We start from the raw sequence: 17,781 nt of genomic DNA, 5'->3' as shown, positions 1-17,781 counted from the left end.
CATTTGAAAGAAAGACACTTGAGCCAAAACAATCTTTCTGGCACATCCATGTAAGAACTCATTTCCTTTCTTACTTCGGACCTCTCCTCCTATTTTAGAAGGTCCAGGTCTGGACACATTCCTTACCCCCTGGTTAGATTTTGAGTGTTAAAACAAATGCAAAACTGCATGTGGAATAAACACGATTACAGGCTTCGCCCATCACTGAAGACTCCACAACAGACTCAATGTAGATGTGAAATAAGCAGAGGTGGCAAGCCCAGATTCCAGACATGGCAGACAAGTTAACAAACAAGCCAAAGATCAATTGTTAGAACTCTTCAAATTGGAGATTGAGTACACAAAATAAATACGTTCCTATAAAGGCAAGAAAAAAGGGGTGCATTAAAGAATAGAGTTCCATGGATAAATAAATAGTGAGAGAATAAACAATCAAATTTATAAGGGATGCATGTGATAAAATTAGGGTGCTCAATACTAAAGAATATCAAGAATATTGAAAAAGTGTAGTGGGAGGCGAAAAAGGGAAATTAGAAGGAAGGGACTATGGAAAAAGGTTAGCAGATAATATAAAAGGAAATAGTAAAGATATTAAAAGTAAAAGGAACAGTTGGAGAAGGTAGAACCACACACTAATGTGGGGGGGGGGGGGGGGGGAAAGAATAATTGTGGAGGATGTAGGTATGGTAGAGATATTAAATAAATATTTTTATATCAGTATTTACAAAAAGAGTGGAAAAGTGAGAATGCAGGCATGCTAGGAGGATGTGGAATAATTGTTACAGTAGAAAAAGAATTGGTTCTGAAAAATTAGCAGCTCAGTGTCACCAGACCCTGATGGTACACACCCTAGGCTGTTGTAGGAGGTCAGAGGAGGAGATAGCAGAGGCTCTGTACATAATTTTTCCAATCTCCTTAAATGTGCAAATTTTGCCATGGGCTGGACGGTAACCTTTGCTCAAGGAGGGAGAGAAGGATAAATCAGGTAACTATAAACCAGCGAGTCTTGTGGGAGAACTCTTCGAATCCGTAATTCAAATCAATTTAGTAAACATTTAGAAATGCAAAGGGAAATCAAGGACGTCCAGCATGGATTTTATTTTAATGGCAAGTTATGTTTGACAAACTTAATAGAGTGTTCTGAAGTGACTGATAAATTAAGGGAAGGCAGTAGATGATATGGAGTGAAGGTGCCTCAAAAGGTTTTTACACAAATTTAGGTGCATGGCATGAGAGGAAATGTGGCAGCATCAATAGAAAGTCAGTTGACAGAGCCAGGGAACAGAGTAAAGGTAAAAGTGGTTATTGCTCAGATTGGAGAAGGATTAGCAGTGGCATGCCCCAGGGCTGGGTCTACATTTGTTTTCAGTCCCAGACTTGGGCAGTGAACACAACCTTGAAATCTGCTGACAACACAAAAGTAGGGAGTGTGGCAAACAGCAAGGAGTACTGTAAAAGGCTTCAGGGAGAGAGACAGTGGTTAGTGGAATGGGCAAACAAGTGGCAGGTACAATACAATGTGGATAAGTGAGAAAACAATTGGGAAGAAGAATACACTGAATGGAAAGATGCTGAAGGGGGTCAATGAAGAGAGACACCAAGGGGTTCAAAAACAGAATTCCCTGAAATTACAAATGAGGGCAGAAAAATCCATAATAAAGGCCCATAGTATTTATAAATAGGGCCCAAGAGTACAAAAAGGTACTGATAAATTTGTACAAAACTTGGTTAGGCCATAGTTGAGAGTGCGGTGTGTAGTTTCAGGTGTCTCATTACAAGTACATTACAGCCAGAGAATGCACAGTGTAGATTCACCATGATGACAAGAGAATGTACAGTGTAGATTCACCATGATGACAAGAGGATGCACAGTGTAGATTCACCATGATGACAAGAGAATGTACAGTGTAGATTCACCATGATGACAAGAAGATGCACAGTGTAGATTCACCATGATGACCAGAGAATGCACAGTGTAGATTCACCATGATGACAAGAAGATGCACAGTGTAGATTCACCATGATGACAAGAGGATGCACAGTGTAGATTCACCATGATGACCAGAGAATGCACAGTGTAGATTCACCATGATGACAACACAGATGTGACACTATAGTTACAAGGAGAAGACTGGAGATACTAGGACTATTTCCACTGGAAAAGAGAGGGCTTAGAGGAGATTTGATAAAGATTTTTTTTTTTTTTTAATTATTGGGGCTTTCATAAGAGTGAATGGGGAAAAACCATTTCTTCTAATTAGGGAGTCACTGAGGAGGGGGAATCAATTTAAATAGTTACAAAGAACGTAAGGAAGGGTTAGGCAAATTTCTTTACACATGGGTTGCTGGAGCAGGGCATGCTTCATCACAGGGCGAGGTTGAGGCACAGACCATTGCATTTATTAAGGGAAATTTAGATAAATATTTGAAGCAGAGGAAGATACAGGGCCATGGGGAAAGAGCAGGACAGCAGGATTATTTTTGATTGCTCAGACAGAGAGCTATAGCACAGACATGATGGGCTGAACGGTCTCCTTCTGTGTTGTAATCTTCTATGGTGCTACAGTGGAATGAGCATTGTATTTACTCACACTGGTCAGTCAGGCCACATGTTACTTCAAAGTCATTCTACTGTTGTATTAACAGAACCATTAAGATTTATAAATCAAAGGACACCATTTTGACACTATACAGGTCACTGGTCAGATCGCACCTGGAGTACTGTGCCCAGTTTTGGTCCGCCCCCCACAACATAGTGGGTGATATAGTGGCTGTGGAGAAGATCCAGGGGAGAGTTACAAGAATGATTCCTAGCTTAAAGAAGCTCAGCGACTAAGATAGGCTCAAGAACCTTGGTCTATTTACTTCAGAGCAGCTTAGACAGAGGTGACCTGATAGAAGTCTATAAAATAATTAAAGGGTTGAATAGTATCCCTATTGATAAGTTATTCCAGTTTAACAGGTTGGGGAGGACTGGAGATACGAGTTTAAACTAAGTAAGAGTAGGAATAGATTGGCTGTTAGGCGGTTCTTCTTTTCCCAGAGAGTAATGAGCCTCTGGGATACATTGCCGGCTGGTGCGGTGGATGCTGGCTCTCTGCTTGCCTTCCAGAGGGAGCTGGACCGGTTACTGACTGGGGCAGAGATCACATCATAATGAAGGCATGTGTCTTTATTGTGTCCAACACTTGGCCCATGTGATCTCATGGACTGGTTTTGATCACCTGAGGAGGTTGGAGAGAAATTTTCCAGACTACTTTTTCCCTTATTGGCCATAGTTTTTTGCCTCTCCTAGGAGATTACATACCTGCGAGGGCAGTGGGGGGGAAAGAAGTGTCTAGTCATGATGCTCCGGTTATCATGGTGTGGGGCAGACTTGATGGATGAGCTGGTCTTTTCCTGTCCGTTAATTTCGTATGTTCGGATAGTTATCCGATCTGGATTATTTGTGGAAATAAATCTGAATTTGTCGTATATCCCCTATATAGTACCAATATCGTCCTGTACTTTGTTACCAAAGCCATGCAGTATTCGGAAACCCTCTTTACCCGATATTGTGCACACTCAGGTCCAACACTGCTCTTTGCTTCACTAAATTACATTAACAAGCTACACTCCCAAGTGGTTGAACAATGCCATGCAATAAGCTACAGCCAGCACCAGTAATCAATTCTAAACTAGCCGTCATAAATGATATATCTAGAATATTAAAACTTTTGCAAATGGCACACATTTCTTGTAAACACATCACTTCCCGTCACACTTTAGCAAATCCTCTGACTCACCATGAGTGACAGGAGATCAGCTGCTATATTCTTAAAACCAAAGCCAAAAGGCCTAGCAGAGAAACAATGGAGGAATTGAAATCTTGAATTTCTCGAAATGAAACCCACTCAAACCTTTGTTCTCACTATTTCTCACAATCCCTTAATTCGATTAGTCCTTCGTAACTGACAGTCAGCCAGCCATCTATAACATTTAAAAACACACGTTATTCAGTCAACTTTGTTGAGTAGAATATAGCATTTGGTTTGCCATTCTAGTTTTGAAATATTCAATGATTCAAGCATTTGCAGCACTGTGGTCTTGCGACAATGATTATTAATTTATATTTTTTAAAAACCTGCCAGAAACAGGGAATACAAGCGCTGTACGTATGAGGAACTGTATCCTAGCACAAAGTCTCAACACCATTGCCATGGAGTCGTTATTCATTCCCTTTGCTTATAAGAAACAAAGCTGCCCCACCCTCACTAACAAAACAACGCCCCAGCCAAAGGACAGAGTCAGTCGAAAGAAAATATGTTCATCAGATCTACTGTAGATTTACACCAACAGAAGACCAGCATTTGGAATAAATTTCATATTTCAGATGAATCAAGAGAGACAACAATGAGAAGAACCAAGAAAGCAAATCACTGAAGCTTAGTTGGGTCTCCCAGTAACAGGTAAACATCTGCAATATACTACACACGCTGGAGAATTTAGATTTTCAAGTCCAAGTCTTTCATCATTCTAATTCTGTGTCCAACCGTTTTATATTCAGATCAATGAATGTCACAAGAACTTAATAGACTCCAGCCTTCACAGCTGCACTTTTGAGATTCAAAACATTGAGAAATTTGTTTAGTACAACGTTGCTATGAATTCTGAAAATGACGCGTTGGATATTTACATGTTTTGTGCAAATTTGTTTTTCATATTTTGCATTTCAATGCTACAAAATTGTATTAGAAATTCCAGTTGCTGAAACTATCTCCTCTTACTACTGCACATAAAACCTATGCATTTGTAGTTGAGTCTGCGTTTAAAACTAACGCAGCCGCGGACTACTTATTAATTCTCTCAGCGGAGGTGAACAGAGGGTTGCCAACTCTGATTGGATGTGTTCCTGGAGGTTTCATCACATGATCGCCCGCCTCCAACCGCCCCACTCGGTCAAACAGTTTCCCACCTCCTTCATTGCTCTATGTGCCAGGGGAAACAAAAATCAGAGTGGGATCAGCCTAAGCTAGGATACCTGAAATGGTTCAATCACCTGCCGACATTGATTGCGAAGGCTCACAGATAAATAAAAGGTCACTTGGGCAACGTACCAGAGCACCACTGGCACTCATGAAAGCTAAACCTAGCAAAAAGGAACCAAAACATTCAAGAGCCAGAGGGAGGGGAACAAATTGCTTAGTAAAGTTGCAACCCATCTAAACAGGTAGTCAGATTGAAATTATGGAGATATTTAATGCTAATATTTTATCCCAATCTAATCATGTGAACTGCAAAGGATAGAATGGATGTATTAGCTTTAGCCATGTCATTTTTCTGTTTATATTGCAGCAAATTCATTAAGTGCTAACAGTCGTGTCTGTGGCAAAGTTCCATCCCTGGCCCCCTCCTATTACATAAAATATACATCATAGAAACAGGCCGTTTGGCCCAACTAGCCTGTGTTTATACTCCACACAAGTCTCCTCCCATTCCATCGACCTCATCTCAGCCTTTCAGTACATCTTTCTATTCCCTTTTCCATCATGTACTTGTCTAGTTTCCTTTTGAAAGCATCCTTTTGAAAGCATCTAAAGTATTTGCCTCAAGCACTTCCTGTGGTAGCGACTTCCACATTCTAACGACTCATTGAATAAAGAAATTTCTCATTACCCTATTGGATTTATTAGTAACTACAGGAAACTTTCTGGTATCCGGCACTGACGGGACCGAGCTGGTGCCGTACCATCAAAACTGCCGTAGAAACCAGCGCTAATGTTAAAACATACGGAGCTTTTGAGCTCCGTGTGACTCAACAAACCCTGTTGCTTGCTTCAAAACAGTCGACCGCAACTTAAAAGCATCTCTGTAGCTAAGCAACAGCTTCAGCTAGACCTTGCAGAGCCTGACTGGAAAAAAAAAAGCAACGAGAAGTAAAAAACCTTATAGGAAACGGCTCCTGAATTTTGCCGGTAGGTAGAGCTTTCCGGACATTTAACCTCTGGTTAAACGAAAGTTTCCTGTACCTTGTACTAGCTGGAGTACCCGGCGTTGCCGAGGGAACTGAAGGACCCTCTGACATGTTTATAAAACTGTTTATAAAACTGTTGGGAATGAAGAACTCTTCCTAAGCACCCAGGAGGTGGTTGTTTAACTTAGTTTTTTGTTAATGGGGATCGACAGTAGCTAAAAATTCAAGTTTTTACAGTTTTCCTTCTATGTCACTTTGGAGGTAGCAAGCAGAATTATAATTTTGCAATGTTATCATTGACATTAATGTGTCATGATCATATAATTGTGCATTATTGTAAAAAGCAATAAAATAGTTGAAATTTTTAATGAGAGGACCACATTCCGCTTAAAAAAACTCTGATTATGATTTAAAAATGCAATTTTCTATAGCCAACCCAGGAGGAAATTGGATGGCTTCGTTTTTTTTTTTTTTTTTTTTGAGTTTCCGAGATTAGGCATTTTTATTGAGAAAAAAAATCCTTCGCCAAATGTGCCAACTATTTGCATAATACAGCGCTGATGGACAGGTATTGATGGCGGAGTATATTTTCTTTCGCTACGCCCTTCCGCTCGTTAATTGGCAGCGCGTAAAATAGTGGCTTTGACGGAATTTTAATCTAAATAAAAATACCAAATTCGGTATAATCTATATAATTTTTTTTTCCTTTTTTTTTCGATTTTTTCAAGCGTGTATCATTGCATAATTGAGGTGGATTAATGTTGCGCATTAACATGATAACAGCATTTTCTTTAAGTTTCAGTTTATGTGTTGGAAGGCAGGGGTGCTATATTTTGTTCGGGTTTTACAGTTACCTGTTTTCCTTCCCTAATATTGGAGAACCCGTTGATATACAACATTTTCTGTTTTTCCTGAGGGTGTTAAAAGAAACAGATTCCTTGATGCACCAACTCTTGAACATGCCACGTACAACTGGCCATGTGAAAAACAGGGCGTGAGTAAGTTGATGCCAGCAACCTTCAAAGTCTGCCCCTGTGCCTTGTTGATTGACATTGCAAAAGAAATTGTTACAGGAAACTGTCGCCTTTTAAATTGAAATGGCAAGTCATTTGGTATCATTGGAATTAGAGGACCATGAATCATATTTTTTACAACATCAAAGAGGATTGGATCCTTGTCCTTATCGGGTAGCTCTGCAGAGATGAAGGAATCAACTTGATTGGGGTGAATCTTTGCCTGAAGCCGGAGTAAAAGATGAACATGAGGAAGTCCTCTCTTCTGCCACTCAATGCTGTACATGTAGCAATGGGGTGCACCAAAAATTTTGCCTACAGTCAGGAGTTTTACCAGTTTTTTTAACTTTGAGGTTGAAGACCCGTGCTATGAGGTCATGCCTTTCAGTACCAGCTTTGGGTGGGAACTCCTGCCATTGGGGATTGCCTTTCAGTACCAGCTTTGGGTGGGAACTCCTGCCATTGGGGATTGCAAGTCATGGTGATAGAGGTCAGGTCTGCCATAGTTTCTGACATAGGTCATGGCATCTTGCATGTGCTCACGCATGTACCTAGGACCTCCAATAAAGGTGGATGGTAGGATGACCATTTGACTAATGTCCTCAGTGTTGCCATCATTGGCCACAGCATCTCGCAAGTGTATATAGTCTGTGACTCTCAACTGATTTTGGTTATTCCAGAACCAATTAAGCTGCTCTCCTTCCATTTTTGCATACATGTCAGTGAGGAATTGGTGGAGAAGTCCTCCACACTGAAGCAGGTGGTTTAAACCAGTTTGTCGTTCCATCAGCCTATATGCATAGAATTCCATGGCAGATACCATCTTTTGTCTTTGGGCTGTAGGTGGCACACCAGTTTTGGGGTCAACATGTGGGATCTTGTTATAGGCATCGTATCCATCTTCCCCATGGCAAAACAAAAGCGGGTATTGCATAGGATCATATGACCTGTGAAGCTCAGAAATTCTTTTGAGTGGACCACCTCTTATATGCAAGACAATGTCCCGTTGTTCAAATTCTTGGCCCACAATGACAATGGCTACTTCATTGGTGGTAGGAGCATTGAAGCATCGCTCATGTTCAAATGCAGGAGTCTTGTCAGCTTTGATGACAACTTTGAGGTCTTCATTTGTTGTTTTTTCGATGGCTGTTTTGAAACTCTTTATATATGTGTTTTGCTGATGAAGCATCTCCTGTAACCCAAGCAAAGTTTGAAGCTTGATTCGGTGTTGTTGTGGGGGGTGAACAGCAGCTTCCCTGTGGCGATTGGCTTGCTCTTCGTCATCACCCAAGAAGTAGATTTGGAGAAACTGAGGTCTTTCGTTTGGTAGAGGAAGTAGGGAGCCAGCTGTATGGTACACCTGTCCATGAACTTTAAAAGTTGGGCAAAATCCTGATTCATGCACTCTGTTTGCACCAAAAGAGGTCATTGCAAAGCAGTTGTTGTACTTTCTGATATGAGTGAGTAATTGTCTTGAAGCTGGAGTTCTGCCCAACAGAAGTGAGTGTAGGGGTTCAGGTGGAGCTGGTAGTGGTGGATGTTTCACCTTTCCTCCATTGCAGCATATCCCATCAATTTCCCTTTCCCACTTCAGAGCGCCACAGTGAGGGCAAATGACGGTCATCCTGCCAATGAGGACTGTGGGGTCTGCTTCATAATTGATGGTGAGTTCATAGGAGAAGGCTGCTCTGTGCCAATGATTCCAAATGTCAACTCTGGCAATGGCCATGCGTATAGTGTCGGCCTGACGACGTGCCAGAGTTTGGTCAGGAGTCTCTGACAGTTGCCATTCTGGCTGTGTTGGCAGCTTTACATCCCTCAGATTGTTGAGGAGTCTCAGCTGATCTAGCAGCAGCATTTCTGTCCTGTTAGCCTGAAGGCGAGCCTGTCTCTGCTCATCAGTTTCAGCAGCTCTCCGAGCCTTATCTCGGCGTGCATCAGAAGTGCTGCGTCCAAGTCTGCAACGTTTTTTTGAGCTCATGTTAAGAAAAAAGTACAAATCTATATACAGGAAACTTTGTGCTATCCGGCACCCATGGGACCGAGCTGCTGCCGTTCCCTCAAAACTGCTGTACATTCTAGAGTTATCTGACAACAATCACTGCTTCGAAACACTCGGGTGTGGCTGCAAGCCTCTGTAGCTAAAGCTGTTGCTATAGCTACAGACCTTGCAAAGCTTGACTGTTCAAATAAAGCAAAGAAAACAAATAGAATAAAAAAACAGCTCCTGAATTTTTGCCGGTGGCTCCAGATTGCCGGATAGTTCACCTCCGGATAGCACTGTATATAAATGAGTTTGTCTGTCTGTATGCGCGCGGTGAAATGAGCGGATTTTGTCCGTTTTTTGTACACTGTCCAAACAATTTTTGTCTGACCAAAATATAAACATGCCTATGACACTCCCCTAATCATAAGCTTTCTTTTGATATGACATGTGTAGGTACGCTCTATAACATTTGAGTTTACCGCACGCATACACACAGACAAACTCATATCTATTATATATATAAAACAGTATGTCTCTCTGTCTGTCCGGCTGGCTATACAATCAAAAGTTATAGAGCGTACCTACACATGTGTTATATCAAAAGAAAGCTCATCATTAGGGGACTCTTGTAGGCGTATTTATTTTTTGGTCGGACAAAAATTGTTCGCACATTATACAAAAAACCTTCAAAATTCCACTCATTAGCATTGACTGACGTCAAGGTCGACCAATCCTATGACTGTGTGTCTGTGTGTCTGTGTGTGTGTGTGTGTGTGTGTGTGTGTGAGAGATCGTTTTCATCTCAGGGATCTGTCAGCCATTATACAGCAGCCAGGACAGCTAAAACTTTGGTTATCCAGGTCAGTTTCTTTTTAAAAAAAAAATAAGATTTACCAAAAATGTTTTAAGTATTTTAACTTTCATCTTTGAAGGCATTAAAAGCTAGAAATGTCTAGGTTAAAAAACAGTGCAAAACGGGCCTAGGCTTCTCCAACTGCCGACAGCCCAAATCCATGCCATATATATATATTTGGATTCTCCCACAAGTGGCAACATGCTCCCCACATCTACCCTGTCCAACCCATTCATAATTTTAAAGACCTCAATCAGGTCACCTCTAAGTCTCTTTTCTAAAGAAAAAAAGCCTCAACCTGTTCAATCTTTCCAATAGTTGTAATCTCTCAGTTCTGGTACCAACATTGTAAATCTTTTTGCACGTTCTCCAGTGCTTCAATGTCCTTTTCATAGAATGGAAACCAGAACTGTGCACAGTACTCTGTGCAGCCTGACCAGGGTCCTATACAAGTTTAACATAACTTCACTACTTTAGAATTCTATACCCCTAGAAATAAATCCCAGTGCTTTGGTAGCATTTTTTAATCGCTTCGCTAACCTGTGATGCTGCTTTTAATGATTTTTCAACTATATCCCTAGATCCCTTTGCTCTTCTACCCCATTCAGGTTTCTGAATTTCTAAAGGTGTAGGTGATGTTTCTGTTTTTCCTACCAAAGTGCGTTGCCTCACATTTATCTCTGTTAAAGTTAATTTGCCACTTAACTGCCCAGTCTGGAAGTTTTCTAATGTCTTTTTGTATTATGTTGCATTCTTCCTCAGGGTTAGCTATACACCCCCCAGTTTGGTATCATCTGCAAATTTTGTTCGAGTTACTTGATCCGAAGTTCAAATCATTAATATAAATTATGAACAAGAATGGTCCCAGCACTGATCCTTGTGGAACACCGCTTTCTACCTTCCTCCAATCTCAATAACTACCATTTACCCCTACTATCAGCTTTCTATTTTTTTAGTCTATTTGCTATCCATTCAGCTACTGATCATCCCCTTACTCCACATGCCCTAACTTTTGTCATGAGCCTACCGTGTGGTACCTTAGCAAAGGCCTTTTGAAAATCCAAGTATATGGCATCTACTGCATTACCCTGGTCTACCTTTTCCCATTACCTTTACAAAGAATTATATCCAGTTAGTTAAGCATGATTTAGCCTTTTGGAATCCATGCTGACTATTTTCTATTATTTTTGGTCTCTAGATGCTCTTCTATCACTTCTTTTAGCATAGATTCCAGTATCCTTTAGTTTGTCCTTTACTCTCTTTTCCTTATTTTAATGTTAGGTTTCTGTCATTTCTAGCAGTTCTCTCCCCTCCCTCCCCCACCATTATTGATTTAAAGTCTTATTTACAGCCCTAGTTATCCTTTTCACTAGGACCTTGGTCCCAGCCCGGTTCAGGTGCAGCCCATCCCAATGGTACAGCTCCTTCCTGTCTCAGTGTCTCATGAAATGGAACCAATCATTCCCACACTATTCCTTTACCCACATGTTGACTTTCCTAATCTGTTTGTCCCTATGCCAATTTGCACATGGTCAGGTAACGATAGAGATTACCAGTGAGGTCCTGCTTTTCAATTTAGCTCCCAACTCCTGATACTCCCTTACCTCTTCCCTAACCTTTCCTATGTTGTTGACACTGACATGGAGCACAACAACTGGATCCTCTCCCTCCCTTTCCAGATTTGTTGCAGCTGTTGCAGTCCATTACTCTGGCAACACACCATTCAGAACTCTCGTTCCAGACTTCAAAAGAATGCTATCAATCCCCCTAATGATAGAATCCCCTGTAACTACAACCTTTCTACTCTGCACCTCTTCCCCTTGGACTGCTGGGATAATTATTGGACTGTTATTGTACAGTTATGAAATGAGCCAGAACTTACTCCAACTAAACATTTGCAGTATTTAAGCCATCTTATTTAGTTCCCACCACAAACAAACATTCTTCCCATCACTCCAACTCAGTCTCTGCTCGCAGAGGCTGAATCCAACCTTGGTGTCCTGCTTGACTTTGAGCCGAGCTTCGAACTCCATATTTAGTTAATCACCAAGACAGTCCATTGCCACCTATGAAGTAAATCGCCCACTTCTGTCGCTACCTCACTTCCAACACCACTGAAACACTCATGCTGGTCTTTGTCACAGCCAGGGTCTACATCTCCAACAGTTTGCTAGCTGGCCTCCCGAACATCACCTCAAATACCCAGCTTACTTAGCACTGTACTGTCTACATCCTATCCCACCACTCATCCATTATTAATCTCCACTGGCTTTTTACATGCCAACAGATTATTTGCAGAATCATTTGCAAATCAATCCTTAATTTCCCCCCATCCAACTTCTGCAGTCTCGTGTCCCAGCTCACACTCTACACCATCTTTGGTGGCAAAGCCTTTAGTCATCATGGCTGCGTACTCTAGAAATCTCTTCCTAAGCCCTTCTCCCTCGGCTCAGCTCCTCCCCTTCTCCCTCGGCTCAGCTCCTCCCCTTCTCCCTCGGCTCAGCTCCTCCCCTTCTCCCTCGGCTCAGCTCCTCCCCCTTCTCAGCTCTCCTCACCTTCAAAAGTTGCCTCAAAACTTGTACAAGTAATTATTAAGCATTGTATGCGGCATAAAAAGAAAATGTCAGCACAGAAAAATGCCCATGCTTTTAGAGGGATACGCCAGATGTTTTGGGTTACAGAGATTAAACAAACCCTTACCTTGCAATTAGTACAGATAGCAGCAATTTTCCTCAATACTCATTTAAAAAAATCCAATGCAGACAATAGGCAAGCTAAGAGATAAAGTCCAAAAATCTTTTACGATTGAAAAAGTTTCAATGGATGTACATATTATGAATTTGGAAACCGTTTATAACAATCAGAAACTTGGTGAAGGTGACAGAGAAGCTGTGCAAGGCAGTCATCATTCCAGAGATCCATCACTTGTGCTGAAGTAGCTGAATGATCAATGGTGCCAGCACCAATCAGGAAAATAGACAAGCGTTACTTTTCAATTCAACATTAACTTGAAAAAAATCTTGCCTTTATGACACATGCACACACAAATATATCACAGGCACAATCCTTTAATACCAAACGATAATTCATATTTAAAATATTTATTAAAAAATTCCTGTAATTTTTAATGTGGAAACATAAGCACTCCACTACAGCAACTTCAGTCTGGTTATACTATTCCAGTGAATACAGATTGCATTATTGTTTAAAAGGATCGAGTTAGTAAAGCTAGCTGGAATCAAACATTCTTTTCACTAACAGTGTAGAGACAAATTAGGAAGTTCTGAAAGCTTGACCCACCTACAACTTTGTAATATTTTGGGACATTTTCCTGTATGGCCTGGAGGGGATCTTATTTTAATTCAGGTTATCAGACTGCTATAAAAAGGTTAAATTTTTCTTACAAAGCATCAACTCCCAAATTGACACAAGGGGCTATATTACGATCATAGGTCATGTTATCATTTAAAGTAGATATTGGACAGTAAAAGATGTACTGTAAATCATTGGGGTTAGGTGCTCAACTTACAGGAGTGATCAATGATGTTGAGCTGGAGAATATCTACTGTAGACTGAATTTTAACACCCAACTTTTCTCTTTACTGATGTTAATTGACCTGCCATTTTCTATTTTTATTTCAGATTTCCAACATTTACAGTTTTTCCTTCTTCATTGATCCCTTTTATACCACCTTTCTGTATTAACTGCGATACAGTACCCTTAAAGGATTATGATGTTGCATTGAAATTGTTCCTTCCAAATGGACATGGTGAGCTGAACTAACCATCATCATGACTACTACTTATGAAGAATATATTGCTCCTCAGGGAACACTGGTGAAACCTTACTACTGGTTGTGTTTCACAGAAAGCTGTCCAAAATGCCCATATCACATCAAAACTGGGGAAGAAGCACGCGTTTCCTACGTAGAATTTTATGAAACTTTTGGGTTTCCCTATGCTCAGCCACAGTCTGGCAGGCATCTGGTCTTCTATGAACTAAAGCTATCATCTGGTAATTTAGTGCAGAAAGGACAAGTAAGCAACTGTACTTCATACCACCTTCATCCAGAATCTATGTTCTTCGATATAGATGGCTATCTGGATACACTCATGTACTCCTATGAAAATATTGCTTATATTACCATCTATTCCAATTACACCCCGTGTAATGAAAGAGTCCACTACTGCATAAACAAAATTTATGATTTCTTGGTAAACTATCCCAGCACTAGGTTGGATATTTATTTCTCTGCACTCTATCATATTGACGATTACTTTTCTGAATCTGGATGGAATAGAGAAGCTCTCCATAACTTGGCAGCACTTTGGCCGAGGGTAACCCTTAATCCCATTAGTAGTGAGACGTGGCTAACTATTCTGCACAGGTTTGTGAATGGTGTGCCTTGGACAACACTTTACAACCCAATTTCGCCTGAAAGAGCTTTTGCCGACCTGAGTAATGCCCATCAGATAGTTGCCATCACCGGAGTTAACCCTTCTTACCGAGACGTCGCACCTCATGTAAAGATCGCACCCCAAGTAAAACAACATCAAAAGCAACATTTTAAACCAGCACATGTGAACTTGTATCCCTTTTCACAAGCACAACTGCCAGTTATGAATAGAATGGCATTAATGGCTCCACACCAACTATACATGAACCTTCCAAACATGCTGGCATTGCCTTTGTCTATGTATCCATTTCAACCACAGAACATTAAACCGAAAAATGTTGTGAGACACCTGAACATGCCCGACACGTCCAAATGGAAAACACCAGCAACCCCATCACCACACAATGTGCAAGTAACTGAATTAGTCGAAATTTTTGAAGTTCCTGTAAAGAAAAGACCAAACAATTCAAAGCAACAGAGAAAGTCAGGGAAAAGGGGAAAATCTAAAAGAAGGGATTAGCTGACAAAAAACAGCTCTTTTAAACTGGTAGACTATCTGAACCAAAGACAGACCCCATTTAGACAGCACTAAGGATCACTATTTGGCTTAATATATTCCACTGTGGTGGAGCATCATAAACTTTGCACAGGAAATACAATAGGAATAAGCCATTCAGCCCATCAACCCTATTCAATCATTTTGGTTAGCCATGGCAGCTTCAATTTTTAATCCCAGTTCCTTCCCTTTTTGCCCCATCCCATAATACCCTCATTTCCCAAACATTGGTCTCCAGAACATTTAGCACCTGTGGTCTATCTCCGGGGGTGCAGTGTATTCCACATTCTGAAACCCTGTGTGTGAAGAAGTTTCTCCTGGATTCATTTTTGATGAACTTTGCTTGAATTTCCATGAGTACCTCCCCTTGTTCTGGATTCTCATACCAGAAGCAACAGTTATTCCTCCCCATCTCCCCTCTAAATCAAATCACTCCTTATCTCTTCAGGAAATACAATCCAAATCTATCCAATCCTAATTTTGTCTTCACCCCAATCCCAAGTATCATGCAGGTGAATTGTCTTTCTCGGAGGCCAGGTCAGGCAGCATCTGTGGAGAGAGAAACAGAGTTAACGTTTCAGCTCAATGACCTTTCATCAGAACTCAAAACACCATTCTGATAAAAGGTCATCGACCTGAAATGGTAACTCTGTTTCTCGCTCCACAGATGCTGCCTGACCTGCTGAGTATTTCCAGCATTTTCTGTTTTTATTTCAGATTTCCAGCATCTGCAGTATTTTGCTTTTGTACGAGCTTATAACATACCTTGACCCTCAAATCCCTTTCCTAACCTACCATCCCAGCACTTCATTTTTATTATACTCCCACCTGCCATTCCTGCATATGTGTACCACCTCACACCACGTTAAACTGTCTCTGCCATCATTCTGCCTACTTGTTAGTCTTTAAATGCTCTTTTGCAATTTTTACTCTTTACAATTCATTATACCCACTAGTCAAGTATCATGAGGGGAGCACTGATCTCCGAGGGACACCACTTGCCCTCCAAGAATGCTCTTTATCCTAGCATACTACCTTCTACTTCAGCCTCATGTCATGGGTAGGAAATTGGTCATCACCAATGCCACAGGTTTCAGTTTTAGCTCGCAATCTCTGGTGTGGAACCATATCAAATCAGTTCTGAACATCCATGTACATGACATCCATTAATCTTCTGTCCACCACCTCAGTGCATGTTGAGGACCTCTTATTAGGTTAGTTAGACAAGACCTACCTTTCCTAAAACCATGCCACCTCTTCCTAATCAGCTTATACCTATCCATGCACTAACTTGCGATCTATGATGGATTCTAGCAATTTCTCCACTACTGACAAACTCACTGGTCTACAGTAAATTGGGTTGTCCCTTCCTCCTTCTTGATTAAAAGGTTTTAAATTTCGTATCTTCCAATCCTCTGGTCTGATGTACAAATCCAGCAACCTTTGGATGACTGTTAATGAATCACCAAGTACAGGTTGGACCCTGGTAATCCGGCACCCTCGGGACAAGGCCGGTGCCGGACCATTGAAAATTCCGAACCACTGAAGGTTAGGTAAATAACACCTAAAATAATACTAGGTACAATATTATGTTTGTTTATATCACGGCAAACGGTGGCGCCGCCGAGCGGCTGCTCCGCAAACTAAACACTGCCGGTTTCAATTCGTGCCGGACCACTGAAGGTGCCGGACCGTCGGGTGCCGGATTACCGGGGTTCAACCTGTATTTTGCTTTTTTTAAAGTTGTGATTCAGAATTTTAATATATTCACCAAAAGCCGATGTCAGCACAACTTGGTTCAAAAGGCCCAGCGACAGGATAAGGGAGAGGAGTTGAAATGGGGGAAAAAAAATGCAATGTTGTGCCTGGGTAACTGACCATCTCCATTGATGTTAATTCACATTCTCCAGAGTGTCAGGCTTGGCAATTTGCCAATCTATGGTTTAATTTGGAAAAGGAAGAATTGACAATGTATATCCAGAAAGTCTATACGGCAGGTGTTGGGACAATTTCAGAAACTTGTCATTTAGTGCAAATAAAACAATGAAAGGCAAGACCCACCTTATGTAAAACAAGGTTTCATCACATCTCAGGAAGAGAAAGTTCATAGGAAACAGTTTTAAAATCTCAATTATTACATTTTGTTTCCTTTAAGTTTCAAATCGGGGATAGACAGTCACAATTTCAAACAAGATTAAAAGAGAAGTTGCCAGCCAACTTATTTCAAGAGCTGTAATCCCACCTGAAGCATGTTTTGATTGATCGGTTTATTATAGAGATATTGCCAGTATTAATCAGATTAGACTTTGATTGTGCAAGTCAATTTAATGAGTGTTACATGTTAATAAAATCAAAAGTTAATCTTCTTTCATTATAACAAGTGCAGTTTAATTTTGTTAAAGTTTTCAAGCTGTGGGAAATATACATAGTCTTAAAACATAAACCACATGGGAAGGCATTTTAAAAAAGACCCTGTAACCAATGCTGCAAATTTTCTTTTGTACTTGGAGCAAAATACAATGCAGATTCCAGATACATACAAGATGGAGGAGGGGTTGCAAAACAGAATCAAATATGTAAAAGAAGTACAACTCAATTAAAAAAAAACTTTTATACTTCTGCTAGCTTAGACTACAACCCAGCCTCATACCATAGTTCTGTTTTAAAATGTCATATGATGCTTTGCCAAAAAAAGTCCATTAAAATAGCTAAACTCACATTGTACCAACACTTAGTCATCCATCAACTTCTGAATAAGCTCCATCAAACCACCCAGAGCATCAATGATCAATTATATAAAGTCATCTGAATCACTGGGGTGATATGCAACACAATTACTCATCCATTATTTTATACATCGTTGCTGGGTATCGCCTGTTTGTATGGAAATCAATTGGCTACAACCAACAGAGCGAGGTCATAAATACACATTTAAAAACAGAAAATAAAAAAATATTCCGGACTGGATATGGAATGCCGCAAATAAAATATCACAATGGGGCAGATTTTGTGGTCAGTGGTG

General features: G+C 40.7%; 2 protein-coding genes across 5 annotated transcripts in view; one reads left to right on the top strand and one right to left on the bottom strand.

The window, feature by feature from the left end:
- The window catches only part of rgl1 (ral guanine nucleotide dissociation stimulator-like 1), a 428,494-nt gene that overhangs the window by 154,504 nt on the left and 256,209 nt on the right, over window positions 1–17,781 (bottom strand). The window lies entirely within an intron of this gene.
- On the top strand, window positions 4,285–17,120 carry LOC147121826 (putative deaminase APOBEC-4). Its single transcript, XM_085982331.1, has 2 exons — window positions 4,285–4,448; window positions 13,449–17,120. The coding sequence occupies exon 2, from the start codon at window positions 13,599–13,601 to the stop codon at window positions 14,721–14,723; it is 1,125 nt and encodes a 374-aa protein (XP_085838457.1). The 5' UTR covers window positions 4,285–4,448; window positions 13,449–13,598; the 3' UTR covers window positions 14,724–17,120.

The sequence above is a fragment of the Somniosus microcephalus genome, chromosome 3 (genome assembly GCF_052327205.1).
Source record: "Somniosus microcephalus isolate GS21.2 chromosome 3, FLI_Smic_1.0, whole genome shotgun sequence".
In the NCBI taxonomy this organism is placed as follows: domain Eukaryota; kingdom Metazoa; phylum Chordata; class Chondrichthyes; order Squaliformes; family Somniosidae; genus Somniosus; species Somniosus microcephalus.
This window is presented reverse-complemented; position numbering and strand designations above follow the sequence as displayed.

Coding starts and splice junctions, on each gene's coding strand:
- LOC147121826 (XM_085982331.1), top strand. CDS start 13,599: ATGACTACTACTTATGAAGAATATATTGCTCCTCAGGGAACACTGGTG.